Here is a 20,182-nt window from a genome sequence, read left to right as displayed (position 1 = left end):
CAAGTGGCTAAAGAAAAGTCCTGAGCACAGGAACTGGAACAGGGGGAGTTTTCGGGAGCGTGATTTCACTTCCCCCAGTTGGTGGGTCTGGCCACCAGCTTACATGGCAGCGGCAGCTCGTCTGCTGCAGCAGGACATGTCCCTGTGCGGTGCGGAGTGTCAGCTGGGCATTTGTGGGGCTCAGGAGCCTGCTCAGCTGTGCTTTGCTGGACAGAAAGTTCACCCTATGTGTGCCAGCTAAGAGACAGTCCATTGCCCAGCAGCGGGGCTTGTCGCTAATAACCTAGCTCTGCAGATCAGGAACCGTCTATTTGATGGCCTGTGTTAGGTGCATAGTGGAAGGATCTCAGACCAGCGGCTTCCCCCACAACAGGTGGCTGACACACTGGCTGGGCATCTCTGCAGAGACATGAAGGGAAGAGTGGGCCGAAGCGACTGAGTTACGCTGCTTTCCTTGGGGGGGCCGTACCTGCAGCACAGAGCCTGAGACCCATTAGTGATGTGGCGTGGAGAAACTCCCACAGCTGCTGTATGTGCAGTACCTGTTCTGGGGAAGAAAGGGGACTTGAGTCTTCAAGGCTGTGAGACCAGTTGCCTTTCACGAGCACCGCAAAGGAAAAAAAGAAAGAAAGCGCTTCTGAAAACCAGCATTAAAAATGAACACAATGAACATAAAAATGCCATGGAACGTGGTTTGGAAACATCGGAAATAATTTTTTTGGAAAATCGGATTTGAAAAGCCTGGATTTGTTATTCAGTAAACTCTTATTTTGATATCGCTTAATTTTTTATCCCCCTCTCCCCTTTTGCACGTGTGGCCGTGCGACTAATCCATAAATCCAGCTTGAGTGGTAGAGCCGCCTCGTAATTACACGTTCTGCAGATTACTCGCTAATTGCACTTGGCGTCGCGCGCTAGCTCGAGGATCGTGTCTCACCATGTAATTTGCAGCATTTTTGGCTCTCACGCCAGCACTTTAAAAAATGTGCCCGTTGAACTGATGAGTAATCGTGTGGCCATTTCTTAAACAGACTAAGGCACTGGTGAAAGGGGCTATACTGACAGCATTCGGAGCTTGGATCTTCTCTAGCGTCACAGAAACTCTATGGCATTGGGTGGTGGGATTTCCCCTCTCACTCCATCACCTCCGCCAGACCCCACTTCTGACCTGTTAGGGGTAGTGGTGTCCCCCTCCATGAACATTCGGTCAAGCACTGTCTATGAAGCTTGCTGATGAGGAGGCCATCTCGTTATTTGTATAATTGCAGTTCCTTCAAGGCCCCAGCCCATACCGGTGCCTGACTCTAGTATACATAGTAAGGCATAGTCACTGTCCCGAAGAGCGTGCAAACTAAATGGACAAGACAGCAAAAGGAAGGAGTATTATCCCATTTTACAGGTGAGAAACTGAGGGATCCTTCTTCTTAGCGTATGCCCAACAAACCCAGGTAGCACGTGACGAGGATTCATCACTGAATTTGGTCCGCTGGTTGGATCACTAGTTTCCCTGGCCCAGGCTGGATACAGATGGGGAGCACGACATGGAGGCTGATCTATGTCCCCCACTGAGGGATTAAGTGACTTGACACAGGGCGTTTTGCTATAGAGCCGAGACTTGACTCTAGATCTCCTTTGTGCTAGACCAGTGTCTTACTCACAAGCCCAGCTGAGTTGAAATAATGGCTGTGAATCCCAGTGTTTGCCAACAGCTTTTAATGACTGACATTCCAGAACTTATGCTGCTGTTGCCTGTGTCCAGAAGAGTTACAAAGTCTAGGCAGAGGGTGGGTGTGTTGTTTTAAAAGAACAACACACGGTATTTTGTGACATTTTTATTTTATTTCCTTCTGGTGTTAATAACGGTGCTGAGACCAGTTTCTATCCCCAAATCTCTCTTTTTCCTCTCATATCTTGCTTCTCGCCTTTGTTATTCCAGGGTTGTTGCTTTTGACAGTGTTTTTGTGAAGACAAACTGCTGGATAACTCCTTTTGATGGAGAGCACGCATGGATATAGGAATGGGCCCAGACACCATTCCAGGGTTTTCTGGGGTTTGAAAACTGAACCCAGATCCGAATTTTGCAGCCAACCCCCTTTATAGTGGACTAAACCAAAATCCTGGATCTGAATAGCTCTGAAACCCAGACTGGCTGGTGCTTTGCCATCTCTAAGAGGAAGTATTAGATGGAGCTGACCAACGTATTTTATATATATAAAAATGGAGGTCCAGTTGTGAGATTGTTCTTGACACCATGGGCCAGATCCACAGCGTGGATAAATTAGGGTAGCTTTATTGACGTTGCTGGAGCTATGCTTATTTGCACCAGCAGAGGATCTGGCCCCATTCCTTTGTGAATGGACAATCTATTTGGATTTGGTAAAAACATTTTCGGTCTCCGCACCCCTTCCATGTCTTTGTCTCCCCCTTTCCAAAGATGATTGCCATTCCTTCTCATCTTTTCCCACCCGCAGACTGACGCGCAGGCAGCCTTGACATATATCATCCAGTTGCCCTGAACCAGCCGTCTCTGGCCCAGTGGTCGGGTGAAATGAACTGAATTAAAAAGCTTCAAAATGGCTTTTAAAGACCCTATTTATTGTTTGGAAGAAAATGATAGAGTGTGTTTCATCAGCAATTGCCTTCCTTTAAACTGTCATCTTTCATCTTTTATGTCCCCTTCTTTCCCACTCTCTCACTGCATGCCTCATCTTGCCAATCATTAGATAATACAACTCGGGCTTCTCTGCCACTCTCCCTAATTACTGGCCTTTGTCTCTTTCAATTAGGTTCTGGTTCTTTGGTTCACTCTCATTCCATCCAGTTTCTGTGTAACTGATGACCTCCTTTAACCCCAATTCCATCTAAACCCTAATAAAAAACAATCAGAAGGTTACACAGCCCATTTGGTTGTCTTCAAGTCATAATTTATGTTTCATTCATGTTTCATTCATGGGGAACGGTTCCGCACTGGCTCTCCGTTCATAGAAGCTAATGCCAGTGCCTCAGTTTGCAATTGTTCTGCCGTTGCTTGCCTGTGTTCAGCCCTAAATGCTAAGCCTGCATTCAAGAGCCAGTCCCTCTTTGCCACAGACTTTTTAGGCTCACGTGACACCAGGTCAAGATTTTGTCATGTTAACACACACTGCATTCTGGGTGTGAGTGTTGGTGTTTTGATTTATTTGCTCAGAAGTCATTGGGCTCATTGTGGAGGAAACTTGGTGAAATTCTCCGGCCTTTAGTTAATGTATTGATAGAAAAAAATTAAACATCCAAGTGCTTTGTGAATACACCAGATGTTGTATGGGGCCAAATCCTGACAAAGTCTCACTTCCGAGGGGACTGTAAGGGGGCCTATGCAAGAAACATAGTGAGCCCAATTGTTATCTCGCTAACCTTGAGGTTAACCTTTGAAGGAAAGTACTAATATTTGTGGAACGAACGAAGAGGATGGCTGTCGCTGTGAGGACAGAGCATCTGCGAGATGTTCTTAGCATTCACTGGCCACTTTGCATCTTCATGCTCCACAGAACCCTGTATTACCAATGAGGGATCTGTAAAACAGTCAAAGATATGAGGCATTGCTAACGCACCAAAACCTTTAGCTTCCATTATGAGTTAGATTGACAGCTCTGGAGATCAAAGTCCTTTATGTAATCCACGGAACAGGTCCCACCAAATGCAGACAGCAGCCACACATTTGCCCTGTATATTGCACTACCAGGTTACTTCAAACATGATATAAAGGGGCTTGTTTTAGGACAGAGGAGACACTTGCTTTTCCATGCCTGGGTAGCCATTGGCTTCTCTTCTGAGACTGTCTGCATCAATGGACCCAGACTAACTTCATTTGTCTAGGTAACTCACTGGCTGTAACGTCGTTAGAACTTTTTCTCACTACCAAGCCAGGGTGGGCTTTGAATCAATGTCCTGGAGGGCCAAAACTAGGTATTCCGTAACCCCAAAATCATCCAAGTCCCAGGCCTGATCTGTCATTCTTAAATGTTGCCACACAACGGACTTGAAACTGCATCATAAATTAAAACAAGGAGGGAGAGGAAATGCAATTCCCTGGACTGCTAGATGATTGTACAACATGAAAGAGCGCTCTAAATAATTTCCTGCAAGGTCATCTGGTCAATTTATACTGCATTTGTAAGTTGTTGTGTATTTAAAAAATTAATGGAAGATTTAATTATAGCAGCGTTGTCGCTGACCTTTTCAGAAATGACTGCATCGTAAATCTGCAGGCGTTTCAGAACTGTTTTCCAGGTTTCTAATAATTTGCTCGCAAATTAATGACATCCAGCCCCACAATAAAAGCATAACCTCATTTCTGTAACAGAAGGGATTGGGATGGGCTTTGTGGTTCCTTAGCAATGGCTTAACTAAGAGCTCAGTATGAAGGTGCTTGAGAAGATGCTCTTGTGTTAGCTGGGAATCCACACGAAATTTAACTGTTTACTTTGAGGAATGGAAATTAAATCTGTCATGTCTATGGACAGTAAATTATCGTTTTATGGCCCAGAATGGAGAATGCTTGTTAAAGTGTACTTAGTTAGAAAAGTGACTCTGTCTACATGCCATCTGGGCTCTCATATTTATTGCTTCTCAATGACATCCAGATAAAACCTGCTCAGATGGGAAATCTAAAGATGGCTTTTCATATTGACTTTCCAAAGTAGGATCTTGAAAACCAAGCTCTCGTCTTTCATCTTCTTCCAATACAGCTAGCAATTAAGGCCCTGTGGTTACATCCTGATTGGCAACTGAGGATGTGTGAGACAGACTTAAGAGTTCACCTCGTTCTGCTTTATCTGTATTGCAGATAGTAATGTTTAGGGAAAAAACAAACAAAAAACCCAACTCCCTAATTTAGTGAGTAAAGTAACCAGATAAGAGACAGACACACATGGAGACACACATGGAGCTGTTATGTTGAATGGAAAAGTGCATGTAACTTAGAGTACAAACCTCCCAGACAGAAAAATAAACTCCCAGCTACATGTCTCTTCATATCCCTTTCTCGGGCCTTGCTTTATTTCCAAAAATACAGACTCATAACCAGAACAAATCAACTCCAACTACTGGGGCCTTTCCAGTGTCAGCCAACTGGGAGAGGAGAGGAAGTGTCCTTTCCCTAATGATAACCTCCCATACTCCTGTTACTGCCCTCCTTTTATAACCCCATCCAGATCAGCCACATGATAGACAAGTAGCTGCTAACCCCTTACATACCAGAGCACCTTTAAACCTCGTCCCAGTGCCGGGGTTGCTTTCCTGACCATAACCACACTTTAAAATAAATGCCTAGGCTTTCTCAGCCCTGGTTGAGATATTTTTTTGAACCCCCTACAGAACCATGTGTTCTAAAGGACCTAGTATGGGCAGTCACCCACTGCATCCCCTGCCAGGACATGGACTGTTCCCCACAATGTTTTCTTGAGCCAAGTTTCACATGTCCCACAAGGATGCGGCTTTCCCCACTTCCCTTGGGAATGTATTCTTTTGATAGTCTTCTACAATTCCTTTTCCTTCATTACATTTGATTACTCTTAAAGAAGTTCATGCTGTCTATCTTCAAATGAATCACAGGGCTGGAAGGGACTTCAAGAGGTCATCTAGTCCATCACCCCATGCTGAGGCAGGGCCAAGTGTACCTAGAAGTGGAGCCTTCCCCATGTCGATGGGGTTTGTACATCAGAAAAGGGCTATAAGCATCTTGGTGGGACATATTATTGGTGAATGCATTTCCAATGCGCAGATACAACAGCTTTGCTTGCCTGCTTGCAGCTTTTAACACCAAAGGCTGGATCATGATAGTTTCTCAGCATTAAGAAGCTTTTGATTAAAAAAAACAAAGCACTTCTTATAAGAATCAGGTGACCCAGAAACATCTCAGCCGCACAGAGGAGAACATCCCTTACAGTTCATATTGCTCTAATTACATTTAGTGTCGTATTGTTTCCATCTAAATTAGAGCAATTACAGACAAAGATCTTCTTTGAAATCATTTAATTAAAGAGTAGCTAATGCTTTGTGCTTTTGGAATGCTAATACGCTCCCTTCCTCTTAGGAAACCTTGGTTTTTTCCCCATAAATTATCATTACCATGCAAGCATTTCGATGTTTTTCTTTTTGTTCAAAAAGCAAGTGGCTCTGGTGAGTTTTGTTGCTGATGGAAGGTCAAAGTAGCCTTCTGCTTTCCCCGCTGTGCAGTCCACTAATGTTAGTGCAGAGGGAGACCCCAGAGGCTCATCTTGAGACAGCGACAGTGCTGGCCAGTCACTCTTCCTTAGTTTCTCTTGCCGTGTTGTCTGCTGGGTTCTAGTAAATGTTTCTTTCTCTGTTGATGATGCTGTAGCGTTCCTGTCCACCCGCCTCCCTCTTTTAGTGCCAGTCTCCATGCAGGTTGTGACCGACAGGCCTGGGATCATCTGGATCCTGCTTCTAATTCATTATTTGGTGGTGCCCCACCCCCCTCGCTCCTTCCTGGCGGGGGTCACCAGGGCAGCTTGGAAGGGAAATTCTAGCCATAGGGCAACCCCCATTTGCATGCGAGATAGTTGGAGATTCCCAAGAAACAACACAAACACACAATATAGTCAACAGCAAAATTGTACTAAACACGATAAATATAACCTAACAGGGTAAAACCCTACTTCCAGATTCAACAGTGTCCACGCTAATACCCAGGAGTTTCCCCAGTCACGTGACCTGATACAGCAAGAGTAAAATGTAACGTCCTGTTGGGACGTGGACTTTGTAGTGGCCCTTGTTGACCTGTGACAACGTGTCTTTTGTAGCAGCAATAAGCAGCTTGGCTGACTGGGTTCAGGACAGCCCCAAAGACTCGCATGTGGGCTAAGATGGTAAGTCTCTCTACGGGTTTATTAGGCCGTAGGTAATACAATCACCAAACCCTTACCCCATGGCTTGAGGACACAGTTCAGGAAATAAGAGGGCTTCCAAAGAGTTCCCCTGGCTATCTGACTAAAAGAGGCTGCACTCACAGTGCCACGAATGACCCTCAGGGTCAAAGATGAACCCAGACTCCTCAGCAACTGCGTAGGGGCTCACAATCGCATACGGAAATCAAGCTGCTTTCTCCTCCCCACTTTCACTGAGGCTAGGTCTACACTTACCTGAAAATTCGCCGGCAGTCGACGGGAGTTACGCAAGCTACACAGAGAAGCTTGCGTAACTCCCGTTGATGTCTTAACTTCCGTTGTGCGTGGCATCTTCACTGTGCCGCGCTGACGGGAAATGCATTCCCAGCGATGCAGCGCTATGCCACTTGAGGGGGTGGTTTTAGTGCATCGATTTCTGGATCGATTGAGCGGGTCTTCACTGACGAATTTGCCGCCATCGGTGTGTACATAGCCTTAGACTCACAACACTGGGCTGCGGAAGTGACCAGGAAGGAATAGGAATGCACAGTTCAAAGGGAAAATGCAGTACATGCACTTGCCCTGCATGTTGAGGTACTGGGTGGAGGGACTTTATATATCCAATGGCACAGTCCCTTGCCAAACTGCCCTGGGGGTTGTGGTGCTCCTTGCTTCCTGTAATAGGGGTCTTTGTCTCTGTCTGGCCCTTCACCATTCATTCCACTAATCCTATGTCCTGCACCGCTCCCTACATTAGCAGTTCCACAGTGCTCTAAACTCGCATAGTACTTTGCAGGCAGAGGAGAGGCAAAGCCATGAGCACTTAGGAGTTCACAATCTAGATTAAGATCAGGCAGAGCAAGGCGGGGTGACAAATACTGGCGAGATTAGGCTGGGGGTTACAGCCATAAGGTTACAGCGCTGTGTAGGTTAGTAATGCTTGTGTCTAGAGGATTGCACTCTTTTCATCTTTGCTTTCCTTTCTTCCCCTCTCGCTGCAAGACTAGCATAACATCTTGCAATTCCTTTTCGTCATCGTTGCTTTTGTATATAAAAGAATATAAAAATCTCCCAATCTCAGAAGTAGCCTGGTTGAATTTTAGGGTGGCGAAAGGTGTGATGTGTTGGAAAACTACCTCCCTCTCCTTCTGACAAACTCTCTAGCTAAGGTGATACGGTGACATCTGCATCTAGATGAACCTTGGAAGTGATGTAGATTGAACAAAGGCTGCCGCTTTGTTTACGGCTTTTAAAGCGGTCAAGTGATATCCGTGCCCCCATCTTCCTGCACCATGCACCTCTTTGGAAACCTGGCTACAGCTGATTGAAAAAGCCGCCTCTTACGGAGAAAATAACCACTGGCGTGAGGAATAAGAAGTAGTTGCTTGATTGAAAAGCGGGTTCCCTGCAGCTAGCTGAATGATTCCAGATGAATGGAGCTTTTTGTGTGGATACCTGATGTTATTTATTAATTAAAGGCGGTTTTGTTGTGAGTTGTTTCTTTGTAAAAGATGTGAGCTTCTGCCAAGTAAAATCTCTTCGTGTTTATCATGCTGGAGTGCAGCATGAAATCTTTAGCATCGAGGTGTTTGCCGTCACTTTGGCCCTGATGTTGCAAACACTTAGGCAAGTGCATGATTTTATGGGCATGAGGAGGGATGGCTGCATGGTTAAGGTACTGTGCTGGTCTTCAAGAAGCCAGGGTTCAAATCCCAGCCTGGGTACAGATGTCTGGGATAGCCTTGGGCAAGACACTTAAGCTGGGATTTAATTCTCATTGGCCTTCTTGACAATCCCGGCCCTCATGTCTCCATACCTTAGTTTCCAGTTGTATGCTGCATCCTAGTGTCTGTCTGGTCTATTTAGAATGCGAGCTCTTTGGCTTCTACTACTTGCCTGGGCCTAGGCAGTACCTAGCATAATCAGACCCTGAGGTTGGTTGGGGCCTCTAGCAACAAGTCCACTAGCCCAGGGGCACGTCATGAAAGGAAGAACTCAAAAGAATCGCAGAAAGAAGGACGTTCCTGCCCTGCCGTGGAAAACGAAAACAAGATGACATGACCTCGCTCCAGAAAACTGGAACTAACTAGGAGGTGTTTACCAAGCATGACTGCCAGATGCTGGAACTGGACGACAGGGGATGGATCCTTTGATGATTGCCCTGTTCTGTTCATTCCTTTTGAAGCATCTGGCACTGGCCACTGTGGGAAGACAGGATACTGGGCTAGATGGACCATTGGTCTGACCCAGCATGGCCATTTTTATATCCTAAGCACACCCACCGCCATCATTTTAGTCACTGTTTTCGTGTCATTGGTCACTGCATAACCATTTCTTGGTTTTTTTACATTTGAGTTTTCTCTCCTTTTTGTACAATCAGAATATTTAACACAAGTGAGAACGCGTCGACTGAGAGAGGACCCAATCCTGTAAACACACATATCACATTGTTCGCCTGAGTGATTCCACTGGCTTTAACGACGCTTACTCGTTATTGTCAATATTTGCATGACAGGAATGTCTAAAAGCCACAGCTAACATCAGGACTCCATCGTGCTAGGTGCTGTACAACCATACAGGAGGAGCTGGAGAGCTGGCTTTCTAGTAAGACAGGATACACAAAGGGACAGAAAACAGGATATGAAGTACAAGGAGATGTTTGGAAACTGAGGCCCAGGAAGGTTAAGGCTCAGGGTTTTTTGCCCCCTGTAACAAGTTCTGTGTTGGTTTCCATCCTTGTGTTCACTGGGGATTCTTTTGTATGGTGGTGCTGTATTTCCATGACTGATTGTGCGTGTGTGTGTGCCTTTCTCTCTTTTCCAATGCTCAGAATTTTTGGCCACTTCAGTCTCCGCTCGGAATGGCAGCTGGTGAAAGTGGACTACAAATCCATCTTCAGCAGGAGGTGCAACAAAGAGGACTACCAGACCTGGCACCTGCACAACCAGGTACTCTCGACTCCCTGGGGAGTCTTTTCTAGGGCACAACGCTACCTTTCAAGCCTGGAGTGTCCGTGGGTAGAAGCCTGCCATGCTCTGTTCCCCAGGGAGGGAAGGATCTAGCCTCCCGTCAAGTCAGTGAGGTGGTTCTGACTTATAGATATCACATCTTTTAAATAGTTCCTCCTGCTGCTTTTCCAGAATGGCAATCAATCTCAGTTAGACACAACTTGTGCTTTGGACTACATGGAAGCCATAATAAAACTCACTGGGCCACATCCTCATTTGTCCTGAGGTCCCTTTCTACCACTCTGACAGTGTAATAGGGGCCTGTAATGTAATGAACTCCGATGTTAAGGCTCCTTTACGCTGCCAGAGAAGTATAAAGAGGCCTTAGAGTAAATGGGAATCTGGCCCAGTTGGACAAACTAACCTAAAATTATTGGATCAGTCACTAGGGAGATGCGAATAGGGGAATTCTATCAGCTGATAGTCTTGAACCCAGGAAAAAGTGTAAAGAACTCCTGCTCCATGTCAGTGTACTTTTAAACATATAATAGTGTATAAAAGTCCAATTCCACTAGCATGTGCTGTCCCCTCATTGCTGATTTAAGGTGAAGCATGGTCTTGGGTTAAATTGTAAGAGACCTGGAGTCTATTTCTGGGTCTACCACCAACTCAGGCAAGTCATTTCCCTTCTCTGTGATTCAGGTTCCCCATCTATAAAATGGATATAAAAGTATCTACCTATCTCACGAGAGTTTGAAAAACTCTTGGGAGATCTTTAATGGAAGAGGACAGAGAAGACCAAATTATTATTTTATTATATGTATATAAGCTTTCTCTTCTGTAATATTCCGTCTTATTATCACACTGGGCTTATTTAGGGCCTGGGGAAGCCACTGGGAGTTTATATAGTCTGTGCCTCTGGGAGTTGTTTGTAGGGTCGGAGCCCTTGGCAAGACTACCACACTGTGATGTCAGTGTCCTTTCCATGGTGCTGAAGTGACACTGCAAACACTGAGACTGTGTGTGCACTGAATGAAATTAGCAAGGGAAGATGGATTAGAAATGAGCGTCACAGAACCTGGAATATACCGGGGGGACTAGAGCCAGAACACAGAACAAATAAAACTCATGTCAAATGAAGAAAGGAGAAAGCATCAGGGAATCTCTCTGGGCCAGCTACTTGTTGGACCCCTTTTAGTCCCTCTCAGGTGCCCCTCGGATTTCGCTACCTTCACCGCACCACTCTTAGACTGAATCTCTGAGCTCCCCCTCTCCTCCTGCCTCTTGTCAGCCATTGTAACATGACAGGGCCCATTGTGATTGGCACTTGAAGGCCCTTTTCCTCCAGGTTCCCGTGACAGCAGCTGATTAAAGCGTCTCAACCCCAGCCACTTCAAAACAAAGCATTCTGTATTCACCCAACACTACATAACGTGCAGAGCAGAGGGAGACACCAAACAAAAAAAGTCTATATGCGTGGGTCTTACCAACATTGCAATCTTCCCTTGCAAATTCTTGTAAGTTCCATTCAGCCTAGTTATCTCCAGCTCTGGCTTGGGCCAGATGGCCGGTTTGCTGCAGTTTCTGTGTCTTTCTACCACAGCCTCATCTCCAGCCACTGCTGAAAACCCGCTCAAACCCCAATGGAGCCAGGCAAGGGCATTCCCCAATGAATAGCTACCCCCATGGTGCTCTTACGGAGCCTTATCTCTGTCATCATTTCATTTCCTGTTTGCTTCCCCTCCCCCCCCCCAACAGTCCGGCAGGATAATATCAAACTAGTAAAACTGGGTATTTATAAAAAGCAATGCATATAACTGCCTCATTTGCCACCCCATGGGACCATCGATAATAATGAGAAAGATACGGACTTTAATTGTTCGTTTCGATTTGATTTGGTTTGGTTTGGTTTTTTTTGGTGCCCAAACAAGTCGTTTCAACCTAAGAGAAAATCCGATATTCACCTAAACGATGTGTGTCCGGTCCAACTTGCCTTTTGGATTAGGCACTCCTGTAGGGCTTTAGAAAACCTCTGCATTACGCCTCCCCCCCACCCACCTGTGGTGCTTGAAGAAAATGACAGCGTGCTATAAGGCAGTGAGGGATAGTGGGAAGAGGAGGAGGAGTCAGGACTCCTGGGTTCTCCTCTGAGCTTTGTCACTGACTCTCTATTTGACTTTTGACGATTCATTCACGGAAGCATGACATTTGCCATATGCCAAACAGAAATAATCGTTCTGTTTCAATCACAAATAAGGGACAAGGGGGCAGAGGGTGGGAGAGTTTAATGAATTGGTGTACGGGGAGGTTTTTGAAGGTGTAGATGGGAATTAAGCATTAACTCCTCTTGACTTTAAAAGAGCACTTAACTGCCCTTCGTGCCTTTGGGAATCATCTCCCCCAATGCTTTGATATTCTGCTGTATATAGTAGTGGTGGTTGGGCGAAGAATAGAAATCCTGCATTTTTTTCTTTTCTTTCTAATCCGTGATGGTTCCGCTGCCAAAGGGTGAGCCTTGTGTCATGGGAGAGAGGAAGATCTATAAGAAACGTAAGCCTGGAGCCCAGTGCGCCCTGGGTAGAGACTACTCCAGAACTGTGGTATCAGAGCCCTGCGTCTGTGCTCAGTGGGACTTCGAGTGGTAAGTATACTGGCCCATCATAACTAGTGTTACTAGGGCTGCTCTTGCTGGTTCAGTGTCTGTGCTGAACCAGATGTGGATAGAATTCCAAGGGTGGGGTGTAAAGTGCTAAGGGACTTTTTTTGCAGATCATTCTAACAAAGGATTGCAAGAATTGGACCCGCCAGGGAGATTTTCTCCTCCAATGATGCCCCATCCCTCTTCCAGGGGGACCCCTATAGGGAAAGAATTTCAGTCTCCCTTGACATTTGTAATCACTTGAGGCCCCATCGTGCAAAACAGGGCAATGATTTTTATTTTTATTTTAGCCTGGTTATTGCTTTTCAGCAAGCCTTTATTAAGACATCTCACCAGCAAAAAGACAAATCAGCTTCTTTCACGTCCCCATGCAGTGTGGGCCTGTCAAAAGTCACAGGCTGCTTTGCATAAATATTGATGTTTCGAGTTAGTGGCATCGTGCATTCCAAACTGCTTTGAGGTTTTTTTAAAAACCCTGATGTTGCCCCAAAATTTTGGAAATGTAGCACTGGCTGGGACTTCTGCAGGGGGAATGCTAAGGAGTGACTAACAAACAGATGATTCTCAAAAGGTTTGGGGTGTGACCCATCCGTGCTTAGGGTAGCCACCTGAAAACGCCAAGGTCAGGGCAGGCTGTAGATGGAGAGCAGATTCTCCCAACTCTGGTGGGTGACACTGAAGTCAGGCTTCCCAACCAGCCACAAACAGTGCTTCTGATTCCCCACACTGGTTATCAAGAAGCCAAAATAAAAATATACACACAGCCCCCTTTACTGCATTTCAGTCTCTGGCTCCCAATCAGCCACTAGGTCCAATAAAGAAACCAGTTATTTAAAACTCTGTGCTCTTTACCAATAAGGTTTCTCCTGACCTCGAAGGGTCAGCCACAGTACCAGATCAATATAAGCTTGGATCTTACCCAAAGTACCACGCTGCCAGCCAATCCTTTAGCAACTAAAACTAAAGGTATATTATAAAAAGAAAGGAACAAACTATAAGAGGAATGTTAAAGGATTAAAGCAATCAGATACATACAAATGATTTGAAAGTCCATATATATCAGGTTTCTAAAAGAATTGTGGAGTTTGCAGGCTTGTATAATTCCTCTGGTGTACATCCACTACCTGGATGGGTCTCGGTCCTTTGTTTCACAGTTTCAGTAGATGAGTTGATCCAGAGGTAGGTAAAGACTGAAAGACAGACTAAAGATAAAATGGATCCCAGGCCTCTCTCTTTCGTGTCCTCTGGCTTTTTTCTATGCTGCTTGTGGAATTTTGCAGGAACCAAAATTGAGTCTAGAGTCACATGATAAATCCTGGTGACTCATCAGGTATATCCCTGGCTTCTCCCCCTGGCCTCTTGTATCTGTGAATCTCTTAATGGGCCATTAAGCAGGCTTTTGGTCTGCAGCCATCCTGTCTGGGGTGTGACCCAGACAGCACAATTTGAAATACAGATACATCAAACATACCCATAACTTCCATTACACACATAACACATGAACATAAACATCCTCATCTTACTTAGCACATTACAGCCTTTCTAACAGTACCTGACATGGCATAGCTCACATGAATTACTAGGATTTTGACACACTGATATCAAACAATATAATAAATGCCCAACCCCCCAATCCAGCCAGTGTGACACTGCCAACGTGAGATTGGTGTAGAAGGGAGTAATCAGAGCTCCTGAATACACTTCAAGGACCCCCTTATCTAGCCAGCATGACAGGGGGTACACAAGGTTTTGGGGAGTATGCTCACACACCCAGCACTTCACAAATGCACTTCTTGGTCAGCTCAGCTGGATTGGGAATTCCACAAGAAGTGTTTGTCCCTGAGGAGATGTTGTCATTAGGCAGGACCAAATCCTCAGCTGGTGTAAGCCATCCTAGTTTCATTGATGACGTCTTTGGCTGGATTCCATTCAGGTCTCGTGCGGGACATCATGGCGCTACGCCAGTATACGCTAGCTGAGATTCTGAGCCACAGTGCCTTCCCTGGTACAGCCTTGTCTGGGACCTAGACATGCAGAGGTGCAACAGACATGAGAAATAATACGAAGAAAGGTAGCTTATCGGCGGTGGTTGGTCTGAGCCAACGTCCCGGGACATCAAGTAGATTTTTTTCATTTTCGCTGAATGACTTGTTCACTTATTCCTAATGCAGCAGTGAAATCTGAGACTATCAGATTCACCCAGAAGATGTGACACACTGGATGTAATTCTCACCCTTAACAAGAAAAGCGAACGTTGACAATAAGCACCGGACCTTCCTGCACCATTTACCCATGCCACCTCATTTGCTTCCTCCACTACGCTTAGCCGAGCACTGATCTCCAAAGATGCTTTTGTGTTTGTTGCTGCTTTGAAGTTCTCCTGCTTTCTCATTCAGTTCAACCTGGTGTTTATTTTAAGGCTTAAGTGCAAAGCCACTCCAGCTTAATTGGCCTTAAAGTGCAGTTCTGCCTTGGAAAGTGACTGTAAAAATGGCACCTTCTTACTCAATAGACCTGCTCCCTGTGTCATTTCCACCTACCTTACACGCTAACATAAGATTTCACTGCCTTATTCTCCTGTTAGCCCTGCAGCACCAACACAACTATAGGGGCGCTGGATTCTATTCCAGCTTGTACACCATCAACAGAATCGTTAACTGGGTTCTGACTGCTGAATCTTCATTGATAGTGATGCACGGGCCAGAAGAAAGCAGCTTGCCATTCAGATCTTATGCTGAGTTTGCAGGGCTGATAGTTAAAGGGAGGGGAGGGAAAGCAGCAAAGAGTTTCAACAGTGACTGGTGATTTTCGGGCACCTCCATTTTTGAGATATTTTGAAGGGGCCTGGCTTTCATAGGATGGCATTCAGCGCTTTCTGAAAGATATGGCCCTTTAAGACATCTTATATTGGGCACCCAAAATCACCAGTCAGTTTTGGAAATCTTGGTCAACCCATAAGCTGAAGAGAGCTGATCTGGGAGTCCCTGAGGGGCAAGACACATGGAACTTTCCTTTGTCATTATCGCTTAGTCAGTAGTCAGGCCAGGATGACAATTTATAGATTACAGCGCATGGGTTCGCTAGCCCTATGTGAAGGGTGTGGGGAAATACAATGAGGATATAGCTGTGGCTACACACACTTGCACACACACACACACACATAGACACAATCATTTTAAAAATCAAACTCTTGCCTTTGTGCAGAAACAATGGAAGAGTTATTAAAACGCTTGCTGGTTTTTTTCCCCTCCCCTTCCCGTCAAGAAAGCGAAGACAGAGAAGCAGCTGGACTTGATTATTTCCTTAACTTATGCAAACCCTGGGGCTTGCAAAAGGGAAGGTGGGCAGCATGTTAGCTTTTAATATACATTTACCAGAAGTTAATGAACAAGCCCACAGCCTTTGGGGCATACAGCAATGTTGTCTTTAATTATATACAATATTTATGCAGCTCTTTTCTTCTTTTGGGCAAAGTACAGCTCCTCCTGAATATTTTTAATTACCAACTCACTGCCAGGCATTCTTTACCTGCTGGGCTGACCCACTGAGTATGATTAAATGGAAGGTTGAGACAAAGTGCATGAGGGAATTTCCGTACCGTCTTCAGTGGCTGGGAAATTTCTGTCCTCCTAAGACTACTGGCAACAGTGATGGTTGCACAATGAATTCGTCTCACTAAAAGCCTTCTCTGAAGTTTTCCATTGGCCGTTCAAACTCCAGCATGCTCACGGATAAAACCAAGAGCATCATAGGGCATGTGGAGCTTTCGTGACGCGGGATCCTGTGAGATCTGTGGTTCCCGCGGGATTGGCGTTCATTGGCTTGTTGTGAGATGAACTTCAAGGATCATTTTTTTATTTTTCCCCTTGATCTAAAAATCCCCACTACTAGCTCCAGCCAGCCAAAGAGGGGGCCCCAGAGGATCTGATTCCAAGCCCACTGAAGCTAATGGAAAGACTCCCATTGACTTCATTGCACTTCTGATCAGTCCTGTGACTTCATCACTGGGAGGATACCTGCGTGTGAGCTGGGTGTGTTTCCATCCCCTGAAGGTTCTGAGGGGCGAATAAGGGACCTGGATTCCTCTCCTCCTTCATAACAGTATGGGTATATCTGAGTTGAAGCAGGACACATGGCTCTCAGCCTGGGTAGACAGCTAGCACGCTAAAAATAGCGGTGTGGACGTTGTGGCTCTTAAGTTAGTCACCAGCGTTCAAGCTCGCCCAGCCCCGTGGGTCTTGAACTCAGGTGGCATGATTCCAGCGGCAGGGCAGATATTCCTTATGTTGTGTAACCATCAGACTACTAGGGCAGCTCCACTGCTTGTTTTAAGCACTGTTTTGGACAGGCGTCAATCAGATCCTTGTTTGCTCGCCTAGCTCTGTCATTGTTCAGTCATGCAGTTAATCTTTATTCCACCGCTAATCATTCAAGACTGGCTCCTCGCACTTTGTGTTTTGTGAGATGCTTCTCTGCAGTGAATGTGGCAAGATCCTGGAAAGCGGTTTGGGGATTTCCTGGAACCAAACGAAATGCATAAACTTAAAACGCAACAGGCTTTGTTAAAAAGAAGCTAGAACAGACTCAGATTTTTCTGTCTTTCTCTCCTCTCTTGACACCAAATGAAATGAAAATCTTCCCAAGTTCTGCAAAGTTTGGTGTTCTACCATCACCATGATGCCCAGAGCTTCGTGGGGCTGCATTCTTCCCCATTCTGTAGCAGAGCCCATCAATTCGGTCTCCCAGGCATCCAGGTTCAGTGTTTCATGCTGCTTGGCATAGTATTAACCTCCCTAATTTGAGCACTCTCTGGGGTCCCAGTTCAGCAAAGCACAGAAGAATGTACTTAACTTTTATCATGTGGTTAAATCCGTTCTGATATACTCAATGCTCAACAAAGTCAATGGGGCTTAAGCCTGTGCCTTGCTGAATTTGGACTGACTTTGCTTCAAGTTAAGCACATATTTAAGAGTTTTGCCAAACCAGTTACTCTAGTTTTACTTTGCCCTGAGTCAAGACTCCTTATGAGATCCCTGGGAGTTTTGGTTGATAGAGGACACAGTGAAATCTGAGCAAGGACTCCAGGCTTTGGATGGACTAGAAGGCAGGATGAGTAGAAAGAACAGCCCTTCTCCTGTCCCCCAATAAGTAGCACAACTTGCCAAAAACCCTGCATTTTCTCTTCCACTAAAGTTCTCATCATTAAAAATAAATCTTGTTTTTGTCGGGAAAAAGAAGTTTGCTCAACTTTCCCAGCCAGCTCTAGTAAATAGGTGATTCCCAGAATCTTAGAAATGTAGGGCTGGAAGGGACCTCAAGTGGTCATCTAGTCCACTGGTTCTCAACAGACGCCTGTACCCTTTTCAAATTTGTCTTGCATGCCCCATGTTTCACCTCACTTAAAAACGACTTCCTTACAAAATCAGACATAGAAATAGAAAAGTGTCACAGCGCACTGTTACTGAAAAATTGCTCATTTTCTCATTTTGTCTGTATGAAATGTTAGTTTGGTACTGACTTCGTTAGTGCATTTTATGTAGCCTGTTGTAAAAGAAGGCAAATATCTAGATGAGTTGATGACCCCTCTGAAAGACCTCTGCGTACCCCTGGTTGAGAACCACTGATCTAGTCCATCCTGCTGCACCAAGGCATGATTAAATACCATCTGGACCATCCCTGACAAGTGTTTGTCTGACCTGTTCTTAAAACACACCAATATTGGGGATTCCACAACCTTTTAGGTAACCCGCTCCAGTGCTTAATTATTGTGATCTGATGCTTCCTCATTACCTTTCTGTTTCCATAGTGACTATGGCTATGAAAGGTACAGTAACAACCAGTGCATCCCAGCTTTCTGGTTCAACCCGTCCTCCCTGTCAAAAGACTGCAGCCTCGGCCAGAGTTATATGAACAGCACTGGGTAAGTCAGTCTAGCTGGCTCTCTGTTTTCGGTGACCTTGTGGTATTTACGGTAAATCTGTACCATTAGTGTTATCTCTACCCTGCCTGGCAGTTTTCCAGCCTTATTTGTGAGTTGCTTTTTGCCACCTTGTCTCTATGGATCTGTGCCGCATTCCTCAGACACTGAGGGAAGTACATTAACATAAGTGACATGCAGATATTGCGTTGCCATCAAGTGATGTATGATCCTGGGAGCCCACACTTCATGCCATCACTGCTGCAAAATTAAAATACGAATCGAAATATCCATCTGAGAAGCTGCTGAACATTTAAAAGGGCCCGTTCAGGATGTTTTCCATGATTTTTCATGTCGTTTGTTTCTCTCTTACTGTTCTTATTTGTGACAACGCCTGAGGAAGCTTGAATTTATGCTAGGTACCCTTAGCCCATTATTCCCTCTTCACTCTGGGTATGCAGTGGTTTGTTATTGTAGGGTTCCCAACGCACTGCGTCTGCACATGCTGGTTTGCAATTGTAACACTCCTCATGTTCTTAGGCTGTATTCGCCTTGAGGGCTGATGAAGGGTTGCTCATGAGTACCAGGCTCTGCCCACTGGTTTATTTTGATAGGGTTGCTCCAGAACGTTGCAGATGCTGGTTTGTTTTGGTAGGGTTGCTCTGGGATGCTGGGCTGCAGATGCTGGTTTGGTTCTGTAGGATTCCTCTGAAATATTTGGCTGCAGACACTGGTTTGTCATTTCAACATTCCTTGCGTGCCTCAGAAAACATTTACATGGACGGTTGGCTCATGAGTGCCAGGCCCTCCTTGCCAGTTTGTTAAAGCAGAGTTGCTCACAAACGCTGTCTGTTTACTGAAGGGTTGTTAATGAAATTTGGGCTACTGTCCGTCCGTGTTCATAGTTCTCAGGAAACCATTTCATGGTGCAAGATTCCCATTCAGGCAGGGACGCTGCAGCGTCAGGCTGCCATGGAGCGGGGAGTAACCGTGCGTGTCCAGCTCACCTTCGCTGGTTCTTCAAGGCAATCGCTGGGAGGGTTCATCTCCCAGCACAAAGTAACACATTGCCAAGTGTCCTCACAGTCAGCTAATCTCTTGGCTTCTGAATGGAGCCAAGAGAAACTTGCTCCTCGAATCATTTAAACCAGAACTGGACAAAAGCTCTGCCAAATCATCCAGGGTGCCTTGGAGCAGAATAGGAGCAGACACAGTGTAACAAAAGCACAATGAAATGCCATAACGCAGGAGACAGGGAGATGGAACAGGGAGCTGAATTAGGATTCAGTGGTATATAGAGATTCAGCTCAACAATGCACATCTGTTCTCGCCGATGGAGTCGGGGTCCCTGGAGAAGGCAGGAGTGTGATTTGTTTAGCTTCTGCAGTTTAATAAAGTCTTTGATTTCTTTGATTTTCTTCTCGCTGAGGGGAGCAGTGGCAGGAGCGTGTGGGTTGCCAGCCTGGGGCGGGCTCTTTGAAATATGCACATTACCTGCTCTCCTGAGCCCAACCCGAATTGTCCGTGTTCCCCAGGTATCGGAGAATCGTGTCTAACAATTGCACGGACGGGCTCCGGGAGAAATACGCCGCCAAAGTAGAGCAGTGTCCCGGCAAAGCCCCGCGCGGGCTGCACGTCCTCACCGCCGATGGCAAGCTGGTTGCGCAGCAAGGGCACAACGCCACCTTCATCATCCTCATGGAAGAGGTAGGTCTCTGGGCTTGCCGGGATTGCCCCCTTTCTTTCATTCACAGGCTTTGTTGGAGAAGGG

The 20,182-nt window shown here is 45.7% G+C and overlaps 1 protein-coding gene across 1 annotated transcript in view; it reads left to right on the top strand.

Annotated features, from left to right (window-relative positions):
* The window catches only part of SORCS3 (sortilin related VPS10 domain containing receptor 3), a 429,816-nt gene that overhangs the window by 372,097 nt on the left and 37,537 nt on the right, over window positions 1-20,182 (top strand). Inside the window, exons 15-18 of the mRNA XM_067537027.1 lie at window positions 9,718-9,835; window positions 12,343-12,476; window positions 18,301-18,414; window positions 19,947-20,118. Coding sequence (XP_067393128.1) covers window positions 9,718-9,835; window positions 12,343-12,476; window positions 18,301-18,414; window positions 19,947-20,118 — 538 coding nt within the window. The remainder of the gene's footprint in view (window positions 1-9,717; window positions 9,836-12,342; window positions 12,477-18,300; window positions 18,415-19,946; window positions 20,119-20,182) is intronic.

Source organism: Emydura macquarii, unplaced genomic scaffold (assembly GCF_026122565.2).
Source record: "Emydura macquarii macquarii isolate MOO-44397 ecotype Brisbane River unplaced genomic scaffold, CSIRO-AGI_Emac_v2 contig_3692, whole genome shotgun sequence".
In the NCBI taxonomy this organism is placed as follows: domain Eukaryota; kingdom Metazoa; phylum Chordata; order Testudines; family Chelidae; genus Emydura; species Emydura macquarii.
Note: the sequence above shows the minus strand (reverse complement) of the source record. Positions and strands in the feature narration are given on the sequence as shown.